Here is a 20,132-nt window from a genome sequence, read left to right as displayed (position 1 = left end):
GATAATTACGATCGAATTAGTATTATATGTTGCATATTGCTAAAATCAACTCAGATTAGTTTAATAGTTAACGCATGTCCCTTCAATTATTTATGCTGAGCTAGTAAGGATATCCTGCCTCTGGAGTTATCGACGAGCGAAGTACTCCTCTCGGTAGTTACAGTCCCCCGAACCCTCAATCTCTACCTTGCGGGTGTATATTGAGAGATCCCCACACCAGGGATCACAAGGGAACCTACGGCCGTCGTGGTCAAACATAATTGCATTCCCTTTATGTCACGATAACCGGATTTTGTCAGTTTTTCTCATTGTCGTTAAAAACTGAATGGCGACTCCTATATTACTAGTCAATTGGGTGTATACTCACAGGAAATCCAATTACACTTGATTGAACAAAAAGAATCGTCACATCCACGAGGGACGAGGTCACGCATTAGCCTCGCGCTTTTTCGACCCCCTCACACATTCCGACTTGGTGAAAAATATTTCAACATTATCAAAGCCATGAAGTTGCTTGTAATCTTTAACCACTAATCGAGCTACTAAAATGACATTTTCGCTCCTAACTTTGAACTAAAGAACCTAATGACTCATTTTATACCTTTTAAATTATTAATATTCTTAGTTTTAAAATTCTAAGACTCATTCCAATCTATTCACGCACATTTAAGGCTCATTGGGTCGTTATAGCTCATATTTAACCTAAAATGAGGCATTTCCCCTCCCAATTTTGAACTAGCGGACATAAGGACTCATTTTCAACCTTTTACATGATTAATATGCTTATTATTAAGTTTTCAAGGCTCATTCCAATCTATTTATGCACGTTTAAGGCTCATTGAGTCGTTATAGGTCATATTTAGGCTAAAATGACATTTTCGCTCCCAACATTAAACTAAAGAACCTACGGACTCATTTTATACTTATTTCATGTTTAATATGCATATTTTAACTTTCTAAGACTCATTTGAATCTATGTATGCAAATTTAAGGCTCATTGTGTCGTAATAGATCATATTTAGGCTAAAATGACATTTTCGATCCCAACTTTGAACTAAAAACTTAAAGACTCATTTTAAACCATTTACATGATTAATATGTTTAGTTTTAAGTTTTCAAGACTCATTCCAATCTATGAATGCACATTTAAGGCTCATTGGGTTGTAACAGGTCATATTTAGGCTAAAATGACATTTTCGCTCCCAGCTTTGAACTGAAGAACCTAAGGACTCATTTTAAACCTTCTAAATGATTTTATATGTATAGTTTTAACTTTCTAAGACTCATTCCAAACTCAAAATATATTTTTCTTGTTTTTTCAATTTTTTTGACTTTAAATTGATCGTTTCTTTCTTTAAATTGATTATTATTAGCATGTATGGATTAATAAAAATGCTAATTGACTATTGTTATAGGAAACGTCGTATCCAAAGAAGTAGAATTTTAACTCTATGTCCAACGTATAAGTGGTGTGTAGTTGTGATCGTAAAACTCAAGAATCAACCACCAAAAGCAAGAATGCAGGACTTGCATACAATGCAATTGAAGGTCTTGACCCGTCATGAAAATACCTGCAGTTTATCATGACTTCGGCGCCTGGTGATATATAACATAATACTACCATCCCATTGGCTGCCTCAATTTGGCACTCAGAATTGGATCAAGAAACATACGTAACTGCGTCCGATATAGGAGAGTTCCTTCGCTGGGCGTGCTTGAACATTTCAACTATCTAAGTCTACATATTGTAAATGTTTTATTTGTTGTTGACTATTCTTTCTTTGAAGTTTTTTCTTTATCGATCCTATTAGTGTAATCTTGTTTATTTTGTCGGTATTAATTGCACGATCATACCAAATCATTTGAAAATTCTCGGATTGGGTTCATTTGTCCCGAGATGATGTCAAGCACTAGAATCAAGGCCGACCCTGAAGCGCCAACAATGTATTTGAGAAAAGTTTTCCAAGCGTAAATTGAAAATGAGAATATGGGTAATCCTAATATAACCAATTGGTTTTTAATCCCATATAATCAAGAGTAAGTGTTTTATATAAGTTTCATATATAATTATTATAGTTATTGTCAAAATTAAGTATTTTACTATAGCATTTGTAAATTATGCAGAAATCATTGGAATTTATACGTGATGGACCTACGTAGAGGTTGTGTATATATTTTCGATTCTGCTAGAGGTCCACATCGAATAGATAATGCATGGGGAATCTTGAGTTTGTAAGTTCTTTTGCTCACAAATTACATTAGTTTTTAAAAATATTATCAAAATTATATTCATGAGTACGTGGGTTTTGTTAATTTTCTAGGGCATACCAAGTGTATAAGTGCAATGTTGGGAACTGTCTGAATAAAACGATTTTTAGGTCGTGTAGACCTATTCCTATAGAGGTAAAACATGTTTATTAATTAGCTTTAGCTTTGTTTTAAATAACTATTGGCCTTGTAAGATAAAGTATTATGTTACCTAATCAGTGTGCTCAACAAATAGACGGAACTAAGTGTGGCTATTACGTTATGAAGTTCATGTTAGAGATAGTCACATTACACCATGACTATGAAGGCTAGCTAGATGAGGTAATTAAGTAATTTTCCTTACTATTGATTCGTATTCTGGACTATTAGGACATTGTCATTAGTTTCTTGAATGTTAAAATGTAATATTTAATTTTCATTTAATCTAATGCTTAATTGAAATTTCTGTTTTTGTAAAGGTTTATACTCCGAGGAATGCACCTTATGCTAGTGAGGAAATTCAAGTGGTTCGTGAGCAATGAGCTAAGTTTTTTACCAGCAATTATTTATTATTAGTATGAGCGCGCTTGATCGAGTTGGTTTAGTTGTTATATATTTTATATTAAAATGTATGCGTATGTTGAAAGGAACATATATTTAAATGTAGTACGTGCAATTTGGTTTTGGTATATATATATTCGTTCTACAGGTTGTGATATTCTATTATTGTTGTTGACAGGTTCCTATATTTGGTGCAAGACACTCTAGGTATAGATAAATAAAACTAAAAAATTTCCGCCAAAAGTACGACTCTGTTGTAAGGGACATATACTTGTTCGCTACAAAAAACCCATCTTGTTGAAGCGAACAACAATCTGTTAGTCGCAACAGGGTAGACCTGTTCCAACGTACAAATTGTTGTTCGCTGAAACATGATGGGTTTGTTGCAGCGAGCAACAATTTGTACGCTGCAACAAGTCTTCATTTTAGCCTACTTTCACATACTAGTTGTAGCGAACAATGTACGCTCAAACAAGTGCAGACTTGTTGCAGCCCCCCAGTTGCAGCATACAATGTATGCTGCAACAAGGGTCTAAAAGCCCCCTACAACAAGGGTTTTTTCTACTAGTGTCCCATCAGTTATGTCTTCACCCTAGGGGGTGGAGCTGTATCTTGGAAATATTGTAAATAATATTGTACTGCTATGTCCTCTATGGAAACTAAATTTATTGCTCTTTAATTGGTAGGTCATGAGGCAGAATGGTTGAGGAATGTGCTTTGAAATATTAACCCACTGTGGGGGAAGCCAGCTCCTTCAGTTGCACTTTATTGTGATTCATAAGCTTCTATTTTTGTGGCAAACAACCATGCCTATAATGGGAGGAAGAGACACATTCGTTTGATGCATAAGGTAGTCAAAGAATTGTTTTCAAGTGGAGAGATATCACTATACAATGTTAAAGGAATACCGCAGATTCGTTAATGAAAGGCCTATGTAAAAAACTAGTTTTGAAATCATCGGAGGGGATGTGCTTGAGGCCCATTGGAGGAATTGTAAAGTAATTAACTCCTACTCACTATGAGTTCAAAGGGGAACCTTATGTAATAATTCGGAAACACAATATTTGTTTTTGTCCATCCCTTAGATGTTGTTATGTGCTTGCTACAAACAGAAAGAGGTTGAGCATACGACTCTTAATGAACCCATATCCATATTTTTGATGGTGTGATGTAGCTCACACTTGATGGGGTTCACCTACTTAGGTGTGGAAGTGTGTGCGCTTCAATTGTGATATGGGCTATTCTCTAGAGCACCTATGAGCATCCAGGTTACGGACGTGGTTGGTATAATGCGTCACTTTTATTGGTGGAGATTCAGATTATCATACATGTTCAATTGTGTGCTTTGAGTGACGGGATTTTAACTCCCTATTGCGTACAAAACGAATGTCAGTTGATAACAAATAGATCCTAGATCAAATATCACTAAGCGTTAATTCAAGTCGCGAGACATTCACACCTATTTAATTGTTTGTTTTGCCCAAAATTCAGATTTCCTATTTCTTTCTTTTCCATCTTATTCGTACCCATGGGGGATTGTTGGAAATTCTAGTTGGAGAGTAAAAGAAAAATAGTTGAAAAGTGAAAGGGGGAAAATATCCCATATTGGTAAAGTATCAACTTCCTTATTTCTTTATATATGTGGGATTGAGTGCATAACTTTTTTAAGGAAGTGGGAAGAGAGGTATGGTGCACACACACACGCGCGCACGCCGGCCGGGCCAGGCTCGGCCACAGGATCTTGGGAATGCGATGCGCGGGCGTGGGGTGGGTCGTGAACCCATACGTTTTTTTGATCGCCGTCAGTTTGCTTAATTCTTTTTTACGAGAATCTTTCATTGATTACGTAACGGACATAATTAATCCTTAATGTCATTTGACTTCCTTGTTTACGTAACAGTCAAAATTGATTTGCTGGCTTATTACTTACCGTGTTTGGCTATTGTAATTCCTTATTCTTTCACTACAAAATCATGCGTCAATTAGAGATGGATTTTGAGACGGATACAATAAACGTCTCAAACTTGAGACGAGTTACTAAAACTTGGTCTCTAAATTAAAATTGAGATGAAATTGTACATAGTGTTTCAAAAATTCCGTCTCAAGTTTGTAATGGATTCGCAAAAATTCCGTCTCAATTTTTTTTTGAGACGCCCTCTATATTTATGTCTCAAATCCGTCTATAAGCATCATTTTGAGACGGCCTGAGGGTAGGCGGAGAGTGCAACCGCCTAGGGCCCAAGGTGAAATGGGGCCCAAAATAGAAATCTGTACAGTGTATTAGTACAATAATAAATAAACGCACTAGTAAACAACAAAACTATTCATGGCTCAGTGGTAAAGTGGTGGGACGCTTTTGTATATGTCTTGCTTGGGGAACGTGGGTTCGAATCCTCTTACATGCATCTTATATACCTTATATTTTGTTCTTGGCATTCCATCACCTTCTTTGCTCATTTTATTTTTGTTTTACTTTAGCTAGTTTTTTTTTTTTTTTTCTTTTTAATTCACTGAATCAGTTTTATTTTTGAGAAAATGATTTTCTCATTCATATATTTTGTGTATGTTAGTTTTTTTTTATTTACGTTTGTAGTGCTTGACATCTACTCCGTAGTTTAGCTTTTAATATTCAATTGTAATTCATGTAATATTTGTGGGCGAATTTACCTATATGATGCGCTATTAAAAATAAAATTTCAAACTTCAATGAAAACAAGAGTAAATAACTACTAATATAAAGATAATGATACTAAAATATATCTTCTTTTTTTTGGATGAAATAATAAACCTATTTATTCATATTGACTTCTAATACCGTAATTAAGTGATTATCTATCGGACGAAAATTTTAATGTGTTTTTTTTCAAAAGGGCCCAAAATCTCTTATTTCGCCTAGGCCCCCCAAAAAGTCAGGAACGGGACTGATTCTACTATACCAGAGGTAGCGCAAAATTGTCTTTTAAAGTAGTTATTCGTTCACGACGCGGCAATTATTCAGTTCGTAAATCCCCACCATTAGATAAGTTTGTTCTAAATTTTTTATTTCGCAACAACAATATCTTTATTTATGGGAGTTCATCACAACTTAACAACTCACACTTATACTAGTGGGTAATTTATATCTAGGCACTCCCTTTCTCAAGTGTTAGCCCAATTAACCAATAAATCTCTACCCTTTAAAAAGTGGAAAAGAGACTTACTGTAGCTTATGAACAGTTCTCGTATGTGCTGGTTCCCACGTGTGAATGCAATTTATTAATTTATTTTTCTTCGATTTTTTTTTATGCTCCCCAGCTGTCCCCTTTTTCCATTTCTCTCCTCTTTCCCCTGGTGATCCTTCATTATCGACACTGCTGGCTGCTGCTGCTCAAATCTCTTCAATCTGGAGTTCCTCAATTTCTCTTCTAAAATTGTAAAATATTCCATATCTGATTCTTTCATTTTCTTCTTGTTCAATTTTATTTTATTTAACTACTTTATTTTCAATTTAGCGACAATCAGATCCTTTTTTTCTGCAATTAGTTAGGTAATTGTTCTTTGATTAATGATGTTGAGTTTCGATTATGCAATTCCTTATGGTACATCACTGCATTGGGAATTAGAATACTAGATTTTTTTTATATATTTTTTTTTGCAATAACTTAACACAAAGAAACTGAGAAACAAAAAATGAAGAAGCAAAAGCCCATAAAGAAAGACGACATTGGTTTGCAGCCGCTTCATTTAATACGATTAATCTTCTGGCAAACTTCCTCTCTTTTATTAGATTCATTGAACCCTAAGTTTTGGAAGTGAGATTAAGAGGAGAGTTAAGTAATTCCCCTTTTGATCGAGAAGTTTGCGGAAGAAAAGGAAAAGTAGAAGATTATTGGAAGCCATAACAAAACCAACATACATGTACTTACTAATAGGTTATGATACATATAACAAAACATAAATCATGCGGAAAAACCATAAAGCCAGGAAAGCATATTATTTACACATAATCATTTAGCATAGTTTAGGTGCATACACTTTGTTGCGTGCCCTCCCTAGCTGCACCCGAACCGAACAAGAACAAGTCTTTAGGACTCCAAGTGTCGTCCCTCCGTAGATAGTCCACAGCACGTCCGGATCCGCCTTAAGCTTGACCAACTAGAATCCCCCTTAAGGTAGTATAGATTTTCGGCTGGTTAGGGGCAAGAGAGTGGCTGATTTTTCTTCAAAATCTTAACTTTAGAATACTTCAATTGTATCTATAAATTATGACCCTAGGCACCTATTTATAGAGGTATGGAAAAGGAACTGGAATCCTATTAGGATACGAATTAATTTAATTAGAATCCTGCTAGGACTCTATTAAATAAACTTTATCTAATAGGTTTAGGATTTAATCTTTTATCGAATCCCGATAGCTTTAGGATTTGCACACGAGCATCGCACGAGCACCGTACACCCGCGCAGGCCTTGCGGCCCACGTTGAGCGCACAGCGCTCGGCCCATGCTGATGTCCGCGCGCGCGCCCAAGGCTTTGGCTGGGCCTGGCTTGCGCTGGGCCTGGTGGAGGCTTGGGGTGTGTTGGTGATGCGTGTGGCTTGCTGGGCGATGGCCTGGCTTCGTGCTGGGCCTTCGTCTAGCGAGCCTCGTCCGATGCTAATTCGTACGATACGCTTCCGATTAAATTCCCGATTCCGGAATTCATTTCCGATACGAACAATATTTAATATTTCCGATTCCGGAATTAATTTTCCGTTTTGAACAAATATTTAATATTTCCGTTTCCGGAATTATTTTCCGATTCCGATAATATTTCCGATTCTGACAATATTTCCGTTTCCGGCAATATTTCCGATTTCGGCAATATTTCCATTTCCGATAATATTTTCCGATACGTACCATGTTTCCGTTTCCGGTAACATCTACGGCTTGGATAATATTTATATTTCCGATACGATCCATATTTCCGTTTCCGGCAATATCATCGTTTCCGGAGTATTCATTTCTTGCTTGTGATGATCTCAGCTCCCACTGAAACCAAGATCCGTCGATTCCGAATATCCATAGATGGAGTATTTAATGCCATTAAATACTTGATCCGTTTACGTACTATTTGTGTGACCCTACGGGTTCAGTCAAAAGTAAGCTGTGGATTAATATCATTAATTCCACTTGAACTGAAGCGGTCTCTAGCTAGGCATTCAGCTCACTTGATCTCACTGAATTATTAAGTTGTTAATTAATACTGAACCGCATTTATTAGACTTAACATAGAATGCATACTTGGACCAAGGGCACTATTTCCTTCACTTACTTATTATATGTTTATTTTTTTTAATTTTCTTTGTCAGTTATAATTTGGGATTTTATTGCTTTTATAAATGACAAGCGTAATTTGTTCAATGTCTGAAATGTTTTAGTGTCTGACTTAATTTCTGCAAACAATTAAGAATATCCAATTATACATTTTTCTTATTCTTTAGTTTGAATTTGTTTGTGGCACCAATTTTACTTCGAGCTTGTTTTACTTTTCAATTTGATAATTTTGCAGACAATTGGAAAAGAGAAATGTCTAGATTCAATTGGGATTTCTTTTTGCTTGGCAATTTTAATGTGGGTTTTTTTTAGTTATTTTTTTAATTGAGATTCATGCAGCCAATCAAAAACCTTATATTTTGGGTGTTGAAGTACTCATGATTTTAAACTTGTTGGTCTTACTTGGATTCCATTCCTTAGTTCCCTTTATCCACAATTCTGCAATCTTTGTAGTGACTACCTCTATGCTTGTGTCCTTTGTAGGTAATTGTGAGTTACTCGATGTTGTATGATAATTTCAGGTAATGAGCTCCATATACAGTGATAAGCATAATTATCTGTGTCTGTTTGATGTCTAACTAATTAGTTACCACAGGTTGATCCAACAAATAACCTTAGTGTATGATACGGAGAGTATTTACAAATTCTAAAGGGGATGATTGCCTACTGCTATGCCCAGTTGATACGTAAGTTACATTCCATATTAGAAATTTTATTGCTTCATATGTCATCTTTTCCAGCTCGAGATGTTTATTCATAAGGAACATTTCCATTTGACAGGTCGGTTCGGATTTTGGAGCACACAAATATTGACGGATGGTCAGCTGTATGTCTCTGCTTTCCACTATCCAAGACAAGGTAACTTGAACTTTAACACCGGTATAACACTAGAAAATCAGCTCTATTTGGGTACGAATATCCAGTATTACTTGCTTTGCATGCACTACTGGAGTTGGACTAAAGTGACTCCCTTTCGTCTTTTTAACATTGTCTAGGTCTGATTTGTATTACACTCATGGTTTTTAGTGAGTCATTTATGTGTCCAGAAAGCGGTGTATGAATGGAAATATTCGTGACATTATACTCAATTGCATGGTTCATTGATTATTATTTATGTATCTTTTTCTAAGGCATTCCCAAATGTCCCCAAGAAAGAAATTTTAGACAAGTGTTCTGTATGAGAAACCAAAGACAGATGCATGAAGCAAAAGGAGAGAGCTGAATTGATGCGAGAAGTTGTACGTACTTCTTCCAGTCTACGCACTTTAATTAATTTATACTTCATGTATCTTCGTTCATTGTATTTACCTTCTCTAAATTATAATTTTTTTTTTTTTTTGGTTCGAAAGAGTTACTTAATCCATTACTTTAGCAAAAAATTTACAATGCATCATAGTTTCAGATAGTTTCCACTCTTGGTGGAGCAAAATTACAGCCATCCACTTCATGTGGCACAAAAATACAGCCATTTATGGCGCAACCGGGATTAGAGTTTAAAGTTTCCAAAAAAGAGATATCATTGTTTTCAGAGATACTATCAGCTTTGTTAGGGGGGGGGTGTAGACTAACTCCTTGATGCGACAGATTCAGCAGCCTCCTTGCCTTTCTTGCTACGTGGTCCACTTCCTTCATCGAATCTCGCCTTCTTGTTTGCAAAAACAGGCTTCTTTGGCTTCTTAGGAGTTCCCTGCATTTTCCATATATGTTAGAAAGCCATGTTGTTGGAGTTGTTTCCTCGCCTATGCTATCAACTGCCACCTTACAATCTGAGATTACCACAGTATCCTCCCACTTATTGACAGCAGCCCAAGAGAGAGCTAGTAAGATTGCTTGAGTTTCAGCAGTTGTAGCTGACACTGTTGTTGTGGTACCAGCAACTTCATCTATATACATGTTGTTCTTATCCCTGCAGATAATTGCATAGGAAGCACGCAAAGAGGTAGAGCAAAAGGAAGCATCCACTTTAACTATATACCTTACAAAGGAAGGGCTTTGAACAATATGCATTGGTCTATTGGGGGTGGATTTGGGTATTTCAGTTTTGGCAAACTCTTTGGTCAAGGAAATTGTTTGAGTGGCCCAGAATTCAATGGGCTTAGATTCTTTCTGGAAAACCCACATGTTTCTTCTCAACCACATTCTCCAAATACAGAAGATAAAAACAGTTGCATGTTCTATATCTAACTCATCTACATTTTTACTTTCAGAAACATTTTCCATGAACCAATTTTGAAAATCTGAGTTGGAGCATCTAACTTTGGGGATAAACTTGACTTTTGACCAAAACTCAACTGCCCTAGGGCAGCTGTAGAAGATATGTTCTTAATCCTCTTGGACATTAGGACAAAATTTACATTGGGCATTGGGGATAATCTGTCTGCTAGCTAAATGGTATGCAGTGGGCAGCCTATCCCATATGCAGAGCCAAATAAACATTTTGATTTTTGGGGGACATCTAGCTTTCCATATTGTATTCCATTTTTTTCTTTGAACTGATATGGGAAATTGGTTTTTCCAAATATGAAAATGAAGGCCTTGGGAGTGCAAAAAGGGGTGTCACAACCAAAGCTAGTTAAAGGTATAGCCTGAATCCAGTTAGCTAAGTCAGTGGGCAATAGAGCAGCTAGTTCATTCAATTTCCACTGGCCATTTTGGATAATTGAGTCAAGAGTTTGGTCCTCCTCACCTCTATTAAGGGGTCCAGCAATGATTGACCTCAGAGATCCTTTCCTAGTCCAGTTATCATTCCACAGATTAATCTGTTCCCCATTTCCTATACACCACCCAGTTAGTTGGTTGTACAGGTTCCACCCTTTACCCACATTTTGCCATATATGGGACCCAGTCTTAAAGGAGGCAGGAAAAGCTCTATTGGACACATATTTTTCTCTAACTAAGTTGATGGCTAAATTATCAGCACTATTCATTTTCCAACAGAGTTTAGTCATGGCTACTTGGTTCATGATTAAAGCAGATCTGATTTCTAAACCACCTACTTCTTTTGCACTACACACTTTGTCCCAAGCAACAAGGTGGACTTTCCTATTTTCTGACTCATTACCCCACAGAAATCTTGCACAGGTTTGGTCAATCTCATGGAGAGTTTTCTTGGGGAGGGACAGCACCTGCATGGAGTAGCTAGCAATGGCAGATAGGGATGATCTAATCAGCACTAACCTACCAGCTTTTGACAAGGATTTGGTTTTCCAAAAGTTCAGTTTTCCTTTTATATTTCTACAAATGTGGGCTAGTTGGGTTTGGGTTGGCCTCTTATCAGTGAGGGGAAAACCTAAGTAAGTTCCAAGATCTGGGCTTTGCTCTACTTGTAATGCTAGAGTGAAAAGATCCTTTTGATCACCAGGGGTGTGTTGGGAAAAGTATAGTTTGCTTTTTGAATTGTTCATATTCTGCCCTGAGCATTCCCAAAATTGGTCCAAAACCCTTTGCATGCTATGTAAGGTTTCCCTAGATGTATCCCCAAAAAGGATTAGGTCATCTGCAAACATAAGGTGTGTGATTGGGATTCCTCCTCTTTTGAGAAAGAAGGGTTTCCACTCCCCTTGATCTGATGCCTCATAGATGAGGTCTGTGAGGTATTCCATGCATATGATGAAGATATAAGGGGATATAGGATCCCCTTGCCTAATTCCCCTAGAAGTTTTGAAGCTATTGGATGATTTCCCATTCACTAGGACAGAAGTTTGGGGGGAGGCTATACACTCCATAATAAGGTCACAAGAACTCTTATCAAACCCTTTTCTAGCTAGGCAAAATCTAATGAAGTTCCAATCCAATCTGTCATAGGCCTTTTCTAAATCTATTTTCAAAGCAAACCACCCCTTTTTCCCCTTCCTGTTTTTCATAGAGTGTAAAACTTCAGTGGCAGCTATGTAGTTGACATCACATCCCCTCCCAAGGAGGAAACTGTTTTGGTTAGGGGATATCATGTTCCTTAGGTGAGGCCTGATTCTGTTTACCAACACTTTAGACACAATCTTATAATTTGCATTACAAAGGCTAATGGGTCTAAACTGTTTAATGGTTTCAGGGTGCTCAGTTTTAGGGATGATGCAAATAACAGTTTCATTAACTTTCCCTGGGAATTTCTTAAATTGGATAATCACATCCACAAACTTGTGTATGTCTTTTCACATGACTCCCCAATGTTGTTGGTATACATGGGCATGGAGACCATCTCTTCCTGGGGCTTTCAGAGGTCCTAACTCAAAAACTGCTTTACCTACTTTTTCTACAGTTATGGGCTGGTCTATTTTAATGCTACACAAGTAATGGTGATTGGCACACACAGGCACAGTTGGTTCAGAAGTGAAGAGAGTATTAAAATAGTTGACAATATGACCAGTTAACTCATCTCCTTCCACTTGTTGTCCCACTTCAGTATTAAGGGTGGTGATTCTGTTTCTTCTCCTCCTAACAGTAACTGACTTATGGAAGAAACTAGTGTTTTGATCCCCACAGGCTAACCAATTAGTTCTAGCTCTAGTCATCCAAAATTTTTCTTCCTGTTCAAGAATTAGATTTAAATCTTTTGAGAGCTCATCATTCAGGTCAAGAAAGTGTCTGTTGAAGGGTCTAGTTTCCAATGCTTTTTGGATGCCATCTATTCTAGCAGACAGATTTTTCTTTTTTTTGAAAAAGTTTCCAATGTTTTCTTTTGCCAACTAGTCATCATTTTTTTTATATTAGTCAGTTTATCCACAAACTCAGCATTTAGATTGCTCCAGTTATCATCTACCATTTTTGCAAAACCTGGTTGAGAATACCACAGTGGTTCCATTTTAAAATCTTTTTCTGTTGGTTTGGCAACAACTCTTTCAGGATTAGCAATTAGTTTAATTGGGTTATGGTCCGAAGAGTCTCTTGGCAAGGTGGTAACAGTAGTAGAAGGGAAGCGGTCAAGCCAATGCATATTGGTCCAAGCTCTATCCAATCTTTGGTAGATAGGTTTTTCTTTCCTTTTGTTATACAAAGTAAATCTACTTCCAACACAACCAGCATCAATAAGACCACATCTATCCATAGTATCAATATATTTATCTACCCTTTTCATTTTAACTAGACGACCTCCTAATTTTTCCGATTGAGACGTGACCTCGTTAAAATCCCCCATTACTACCCATGGTATACTCATATGTGCAGCTAATTCTATTAAATCATGCCAAGTTTCCACTCTACTCTTGTATTTAGTACTAGCATATATAGCAGACAAAAAGAATTGATACTCAGGTTTAGTGTTTACCTCTACAATGCCATGAATAGCATGTTGGTCCGACCCAATCAATTTGAAGTTGATTCGGGGGTCCCACATAACTACGATCCCTCCAGATAGCCCATACGGTTCCGCCATAACATAGTTCTCGAAGGGGTTAGATTGATAGCTGAGGATGGTTTTGAGGATATGTTTGGTGTGGGCTTGGCTGGTTTTGGTTTCAGTCAGAATGATGATATCTGGACGGTGCTCTGTATACAGGTGGTAGAGGTTGGTTCTGAATCCTCGACGAGCCATACCCCTGCAGTTCCAGGCGACAATAATCATTGGATCAGGTGTGTTGCGAGTTCTGGAGAACTCCTTGAACTTCTTCTGAGTCAGTGGATCTATCTTGTCGATAAAGTCCCTGCTCCTCATACTCCATAACTCCTTCTTCCTCGCCACAAACTCCAACTCCGCTTCCTAATTTTCCTGCTCTATCTCCTTCACTAGGTATGTCTTGATCTCCACCTGAGGGAAGCTCTCTTTTGTTGATATGACCATCAGGCCGTTGGTCGTGGCTCCAACTGTTCCTCTCAGTGGGGATCTGGATGACAATTGCCATGTCTTTCGCAATTGAGGGAAGATCGGGATGGGGTCGTGCATAAATTCCAACTCCATTGGTATTATCAGCTGTCCCATTTTTGCTTCTGCACTTGTCATCCACCATCTGACGAACATCTCCAGAATCGGGCATAGGGCTTTCATTGTGTTCAAATCTGGGAGATGCACAGGATACATCGAACCGCCTTTTTTTGGAGCCATGAACATGTCCTGGTATGGTGTCTCTACTGCTTGAGGGTTGAGTACAAAAGCCCTTATCTTCGCCGCACTGACCATGAACCACTTGGAGGGGGTTTTGAGATAAAAATTCATATCGTTGACATGAATCTCCGGGAAGGTTGGGATCGGTGCCTCTTTGCAGACATAGTGGTTGGGAATGTGATCGCCGGTGTCCTCCATAACTGGGATTGGGAGTTCCAGAGGTAGAGGTTGAAAGGGTAGGGTGAAGTTGGGATTTGGGGTCTTGCGACTTTTGAAGTATCTGGCTATGTATGGGGGTGGTTTGGAGAAATCGTTGTCCTCCGACGACTCGTCACCGAAGTCGAACATGTCGGAGTCCAGATCGCTCGAATCCAAGTCGATCGACATTTTCAGTTTGAGAGTGAGTGGGTGAAGAAGGGAGAGAGATGGAGATTGGATTGGTATTCAGTTTGGAGGAGAGAGAGTGGGCTTTTGTAACCGTGGGGGGTTAGGAGATGAATGTGAAAGGTTTAGGCTGATTAGTGTTTTCATTGATTATGGGGGGGGTGGATGGTGTTTTGGTTGGTGGGTTATTGATTGGTGGGCTTTTTGGTGATTGAAGATCCACCGTTGGATTAGGATTAGGTTTTTGTTTGTATACTGTCTGTTCTAGTCTCTTCTCTTTTTTGCCGTTTTTTCCGATCTTTTGAGCTGCTTTGCCTTCATTGATTTGGGCCCCCAGTTGTGTGTTGTTTTCAATTTGGGCCACTAAGTTTTGGACCACCTTCTTGACCAGCACAGGTTGCTTCCCACTTGGACCCACTTTCTTTTTCATTTGAAAACCTTGCTTCTGTTTAGGCGCCGAATTTTCTTGTCTTTTTTTGTCTCTTCCTTCCCCTTTTTCTGAACTTTTTGTTGCATTCTTGCTTTTACTTGTACATTTCCTGTAGCTTGTCCTTTTGTTGGAGACATTAATCCATGGGTTAGGATTAATCTCCCCTTTCTCCATCAACGGTTGTTGATCCGTGTGGTTGTTGTCGCTGATTAGGGTTTCCTCGTGGCTCTCCTTTGCGCCGCCCTGCTGTACTCTCCTCTGTTCTGTTTCTAGTGGACATCTGCCCACTCCATGGCCAATGGATTGACATAGAGCACAAAAGAACGGGGTTTCATCGTAGATGATCATTTGTTTGAAAGCCCCCAACCATACTGCTTCCTTCCTTTGCAGCGCCAAATCTAGTAGCACTTGGATTCTTGCAAAACGCACTCTGTTTTGCTTAATGGCTCAGTTTTCAGTTTTTATGAAGGTGCCAATCTGACTTGCAATTTTTTTTAGCACTGGTACAGAGTGGAACTCAATGGGCATCTCCGGGAGGGTAATCCATACCGGAATCTTAGTGATTGTAGCTTGCGATGGTTTGAAACCCGGTGTCCATGGTTGCACTAATACCATGAAGTTGGTGATGAATCAGGGTCCATTCGATAAAACATTCTCCCTATCTTCCTCTGTTGGCAAGGAGACATTGTAGAAACCCTTCCCCAAGGCAATTAGTTGCACTGGCGACTTGATTTTCCATATTCTTTGCAGGGAACTTTTGAGAAACTCCACTGAAAAAGACTTTCCCACCACTTTGATAATTAGGGAATTAATCCATCTCACCGAAAGGGTTTCAGCTTCTGCATATTCAAGGCTAATGAAAGCATCAATTGAGGGGTCGAAGTTGGGGGGTGGGTTGGCGGCTACAATTGGAAGTAGGGAGGCATGGGAGAACGAAATTGCGAAGGGCTCAGGTTGGTTTTTTGGGGTGGCTGCGTACGACATTTATGGTGTGGGTGAAGGGTTGGAGGGAGGTGGTTGTTGGAGGGCTAGTTGGGAGAGGTTAACCGAAGTCGAGAACCGCTGTGGGCGAACCGTAGAGCTGCCTGGTGGATCTGGCGGTTGCGGAGGGGGGGCTCTCTCTCACTTTCTCTCTCTAGCTCTCTCATCTCTCTTATCTCTCTAGCTGTTGTGCTTACCACTATTTGCTTTCAATTTCTCTAACTTATATAATTGTTACGTGTTCTGGACTGGGGAATCTTTTCATGTTCTAAGAATCTTTGATTATGAAGTACGAGCAATGCAGTCAGCTTGCAATTTTTCAAGGATTTTAAAGTATGCTTATTTGACTTGGGTGGTCAATGCTTTCAAAGTAAAGAGAAATCATGAAGGTAACTCCCCTTTCATTGCTGGGTTTAAGCTTAGCTAGACAAATTTCTTTTCTCCAACATTAGCTTCCTTTCTTTGAGTTTTGAAGTTGCTATGCTGCACCATGTTAAAAAAAAAGGGGGGTAAATGTTTCTTGATGGATATCACCCGTTTGCATGCATAAAATGTCATATATTGAGTATTTGATAAAGAACCAATACATATCAGTTGGACACTGCTAGCGAGTTGCATGTCATAAATAGTTATTTTGTAAAATCTTCCATGTCTAACTTTGGGTCTTTCTGGTGATTTAAGCATACAACTGGCTTTGAACTTAATTTTTTCATGATATTCATAAGGTTAGTGGATTGGATATAGCTATGATTTCGTGCTTTTGTGAATTTCTGTAGATATACTTTGTATCTGAATAGTTTGTTTGTTAATGAACCTTTTGCAAGACAAGTCCAACATTAATTTCCAGGATAATGCTACCTGAAAATGTTCTATATTTAATGCATTGAGATTAATATATCGTCCCAAAAGCTAAAAAACAACCTGAAAATGACCAAAAGTCCATCAAACCAAAAATCCAACATTTTAAAATAAAAACCTAACGAAACCCAAAACTTTTCCCAAAAAAATGAGGAAAAACCCACATTGATCTGACCATTAGCGGCAGTTACTTGAAGCAAAGAGTTACAAGCTCAAATTTTTATATTTCTCTTACAATTATAATAGTATGAAACCATTTAATAATTTCCTTTTAATTTGGAGACTTTTGACTTGTAATTTACAATGATGAGAATACTCGTGAAAGGCTAAGGATATGGTCTTAAGAATCAAACTACATAATGTATGAGACGAAGCAAAAGTAAGGCTCTCTGAAGTACGTTGATGTCATATATATATATGTGTGTGTGTGTTTTTTTGTTACCTTTAAAGATTACAATGAGTCAATGATAATTGTTAGGTGTTAAATGGGTATGAATTTCTTTTCCTAATGGTAGAGCTTATTTTTCTAGAAAACTTTCAGCTAGAGCAAGAAACTTGCTTTGTGACTGATTTATTCAGCCCTAAGTTTCTATCTTAAAACATTTTGAGACCGATTTATTCAGCCCTAAGTTAGACTGATATTAAAACGTTCTAACGTAGCATATAAGTGGTCTTTTTCATAGAGTATCCAAGAACATTAGTCTAACAACAGTTTCAGAATAGGTGCATATTGAAAGTCACCAAATTAAGCTTATGTAAAAAAAAAGAAAAAAAAAAGAACAGGCATTGAAGTTCATGTGATCCTATAGTGGTATGTTTTGTTTGTACATTCTTCTTTGTGCATTTTACAGCTACAATTGTCGAGGAAGCTATGAGGAATTCGAGATGATGACCAAGCATATAACGAGAAAGCTGAGATGATTGTCAAGAATAACATATTTTCAGATTTTGTTGCATCGAAGTGTATTCTGAAAGATTTTGTTGCATTGATGTATATATTTTAAAAGATGAAAACATTTCTTTGTCATTTTGAATTTGTTTACCGTACGTAGGTTTAGCTAATATATCAACATTTTTATATTTGATCAAGCATTATTCTGATGAAAGGAGTGAGATTATATAGCAATGCTTAGAAGCATTCGCTTGACTTCAAATCACTGCAAGCCTTGCTCCTCAAGATAAATCCAATCATATCATAAGATGTTCATATATTTGCACGATAAATGTCATTAGTATAAAAACGCGTAGAGCATTAGATTAACTATATTGACAACTTTATTTTTTCTTGACATATCGCGCGCGGCCAAGCCACTAATTTTCATAAAATTTCCTTACTTATCATGTAAATAGTAAGCATAAAGATAATTCGGTAATAAAGCTAGTATAGTTTAACATGCATGATAGCCATAATATAAAAGATAGACACGATTAGTACAACAAACAAGTTAGCTTACAGAAGCAAACTCCAAGTGTCAAAAAACATAGTGCAAAATGGCGTCTATTGTTGAAGCCACCTAAACCTTTTACGTACCATTTTCCTGTACATGCAGTACTACACGTGTACACCTCAACAATCTCCTCACATAAATAAAGAAAACATAACAAAATCTCCCCTTTAAAATCCTTGGCATCTTAACTAAAACACTCAAGATAAAAATTAACACAAAAGAAAAAAAGACAGTATGGCATCAACAGTAGGGAGAGAAGGAAAAACAGCAGGTGAAGGGATGTCAATGAAGGAGCATATAATGGAGAAAGGTGCGGAAATGTTTCAATCCATGAAGCCTATCAAGCAATTTAGCCAACATGTTTGCACTTTTGCTCTTTATAGCCATGACATGAACCGTCAGATTGAGACTCACCACTTTGTCCACCGTCTTAACGAGGATTTCTGTCAGTGTGCTGTCTATGATACTGATAATCGTGCTGGTCGCCTTATCGGTGTCGAGTATATTATCTCTGATCGCCTTTTCGAGGCCCTTCCTCCCGAGGAGCAGAAGCTTTGGCACTCCCATCTCTTTGAGGTTCTATACTTCGTCCCTTTCCTACTCCCTCCGTCCCGGAATACTCGCAACGGTTTGATTTTTTCACTATTCATATAATGTAGTTTGATTCTATTTTATTTATAGTATATGAAAATAAGGGTTAGCATATAATATATTGTTAGTTTTATCTTAATATATATATTTTTAAAGGGTGATGATAAAGGTCGCAAGTTGCGACAACATTTAGTTGTCGCAATTTTACATGTCGCAGTTTAATTGGTACATATAAGCGCCACGTATGCTATGCATCATCATAAATATTTTACTATTAATGCAATATTTTTACTACAAAAAATATATAAATTAGGTAATCGATATAAAGAAAGGAAACAAATCAGAATATTAAGATTTTCCTACCTTTTTTTGAAACATATATAATAGATTATCTAAGTTAAATATTTTAGTTTCCAATTTAAATCATAAGCATGCCATGTCATCATTGCGACACGGCTTAAAGGTCGCATGTTGCGACCTTTATCATTTTCGATTTTTAAAATATTAATATTTTATAAAATATTAATATTTTATAAATAATTAAAATATATATTTTCAAAATATTAATATTTTATAAATAATTGAATGTATTGATGGTCAAAGTTGTACATTGGCAATTATGTTCGGTCAAACCGTTACAAATATTTCGGGACGAAGGAAGTATAGCTTTACGTTTTATAACCTATACTTTCAAATTCTTTGGAATTATTTATAATTAAAATTATAAAAAATAATATTTAGAAGAATTATTGATACAAATCTTACAATATCTGCAACATAATAGTAACGACTTATATAATTTGGTGGCAGATTAAGTCGGGGCTGTGGGTGAATCCTCGGGTGCCGGAGGCGGTTGCTAAGCCAGAACTGGACAAGTTGGCAAAGACATATGGGAAATTTTGGTGTACCTGGCAAACTGATCGAGGTATCAACTATTAGCTCTTTAATTTTCCAAGGAATGGTAATGGTTTTTGATGCAATTTCGTGAAGAAAGTTTTGGGTTGAATGATAATTAATTAATGACCTAATTAATGAACAGGTGACCAACTCCCAATTGGGGAACCAGCTCTAATGGTCTCTCCACAAGGGGACGTAGCTGGTATGGTGAAGGCACCTCTTTTACAGCAAAGGGATGAAAAATACGGCCTATCAAGCACCAAAATAAGTGATTTAAGGGTTGATATCTCAGGCCCGGCTTTGATTAACCCTAATGCAGATTATTGGCTTAGGCATGGAAAGGGTTTCGCCATCGATGTCATCACTGCTGAGATGAAGAAAATTACCCAATTTCCGTAATCTTGACTTG

At 37.4% G+C, this 20,132-nt stretch overlaps 2 protein-coding genes across 2 annotated transcripts; one reads left to right on the top strand and one right to left on the bottom strand.

The window, feature by feature from the left end:
* Window positions 1–10,484: 10,484 nt before the first annotated feature.
* Window positions 10,485–13,747, bottom strand: LOC110775175 (uncharacterized). The gene is made up of 3 exons (XM_056829722.1): window positions 12,825–13,747; window positions 12,293–12,726; window positions 10,485–12,196 (listed from the first exon to the last, which is right to left on the bottom strand). Exons 1-3 carry the CDS (start codon window positions 13,745–13,747, stop codon window positions 10,485–10,487), a joined length of 3,069 nt encoding a protein of 1,022 aa, XP_056685700.1.
* A 4,677-nt stretch (window positions 13,748–18,424) lies between these two features.
* LOC110775170 (oil body-associated protein 2A) lies at window positions 18,425–20,128 on the top strand. Its single transcript, XM_021979774.2, has 3 exons — window positions 18,425–18,811; window positions 19,637–19,751; window positions 19,866–20,128. The coding sequence occupies exons 1-3, from the start codon at window positions 18,470–18,472 to the stop codon at window positions 20,120–20,122; spliced, it is 714 nt and encodes a 237-aa protein (XP_021835466.1). The 5' UTR covers window positions 18,425–18,469; the 3' UTR covers window positions 20,123–20,128.
* Window positions 20,129–20,132: the final 4 nt, after the last annotated feature.

The sequence above is a fragment of the Spinacia oleracea genome, chromosome 5, assembly GCF_020520425.1.
Source record: "Spinacia oleracea cultivar Varoflay chromosome 5, BTI_SOV_V1, whole genome shotgun sequence".
In the NCBI taxonomy this organism is placed as follows: domain Eukaryota; kingdom Viridiplantae; phylum Streptophyta; class Magnoliopsida; order Caryophyllales; family Amaranthaceae; genus Spinacia; species Spinacia oleracea.
This window is presented reverse-complemented; position numbering and strand designations above follow the sequence as displayed.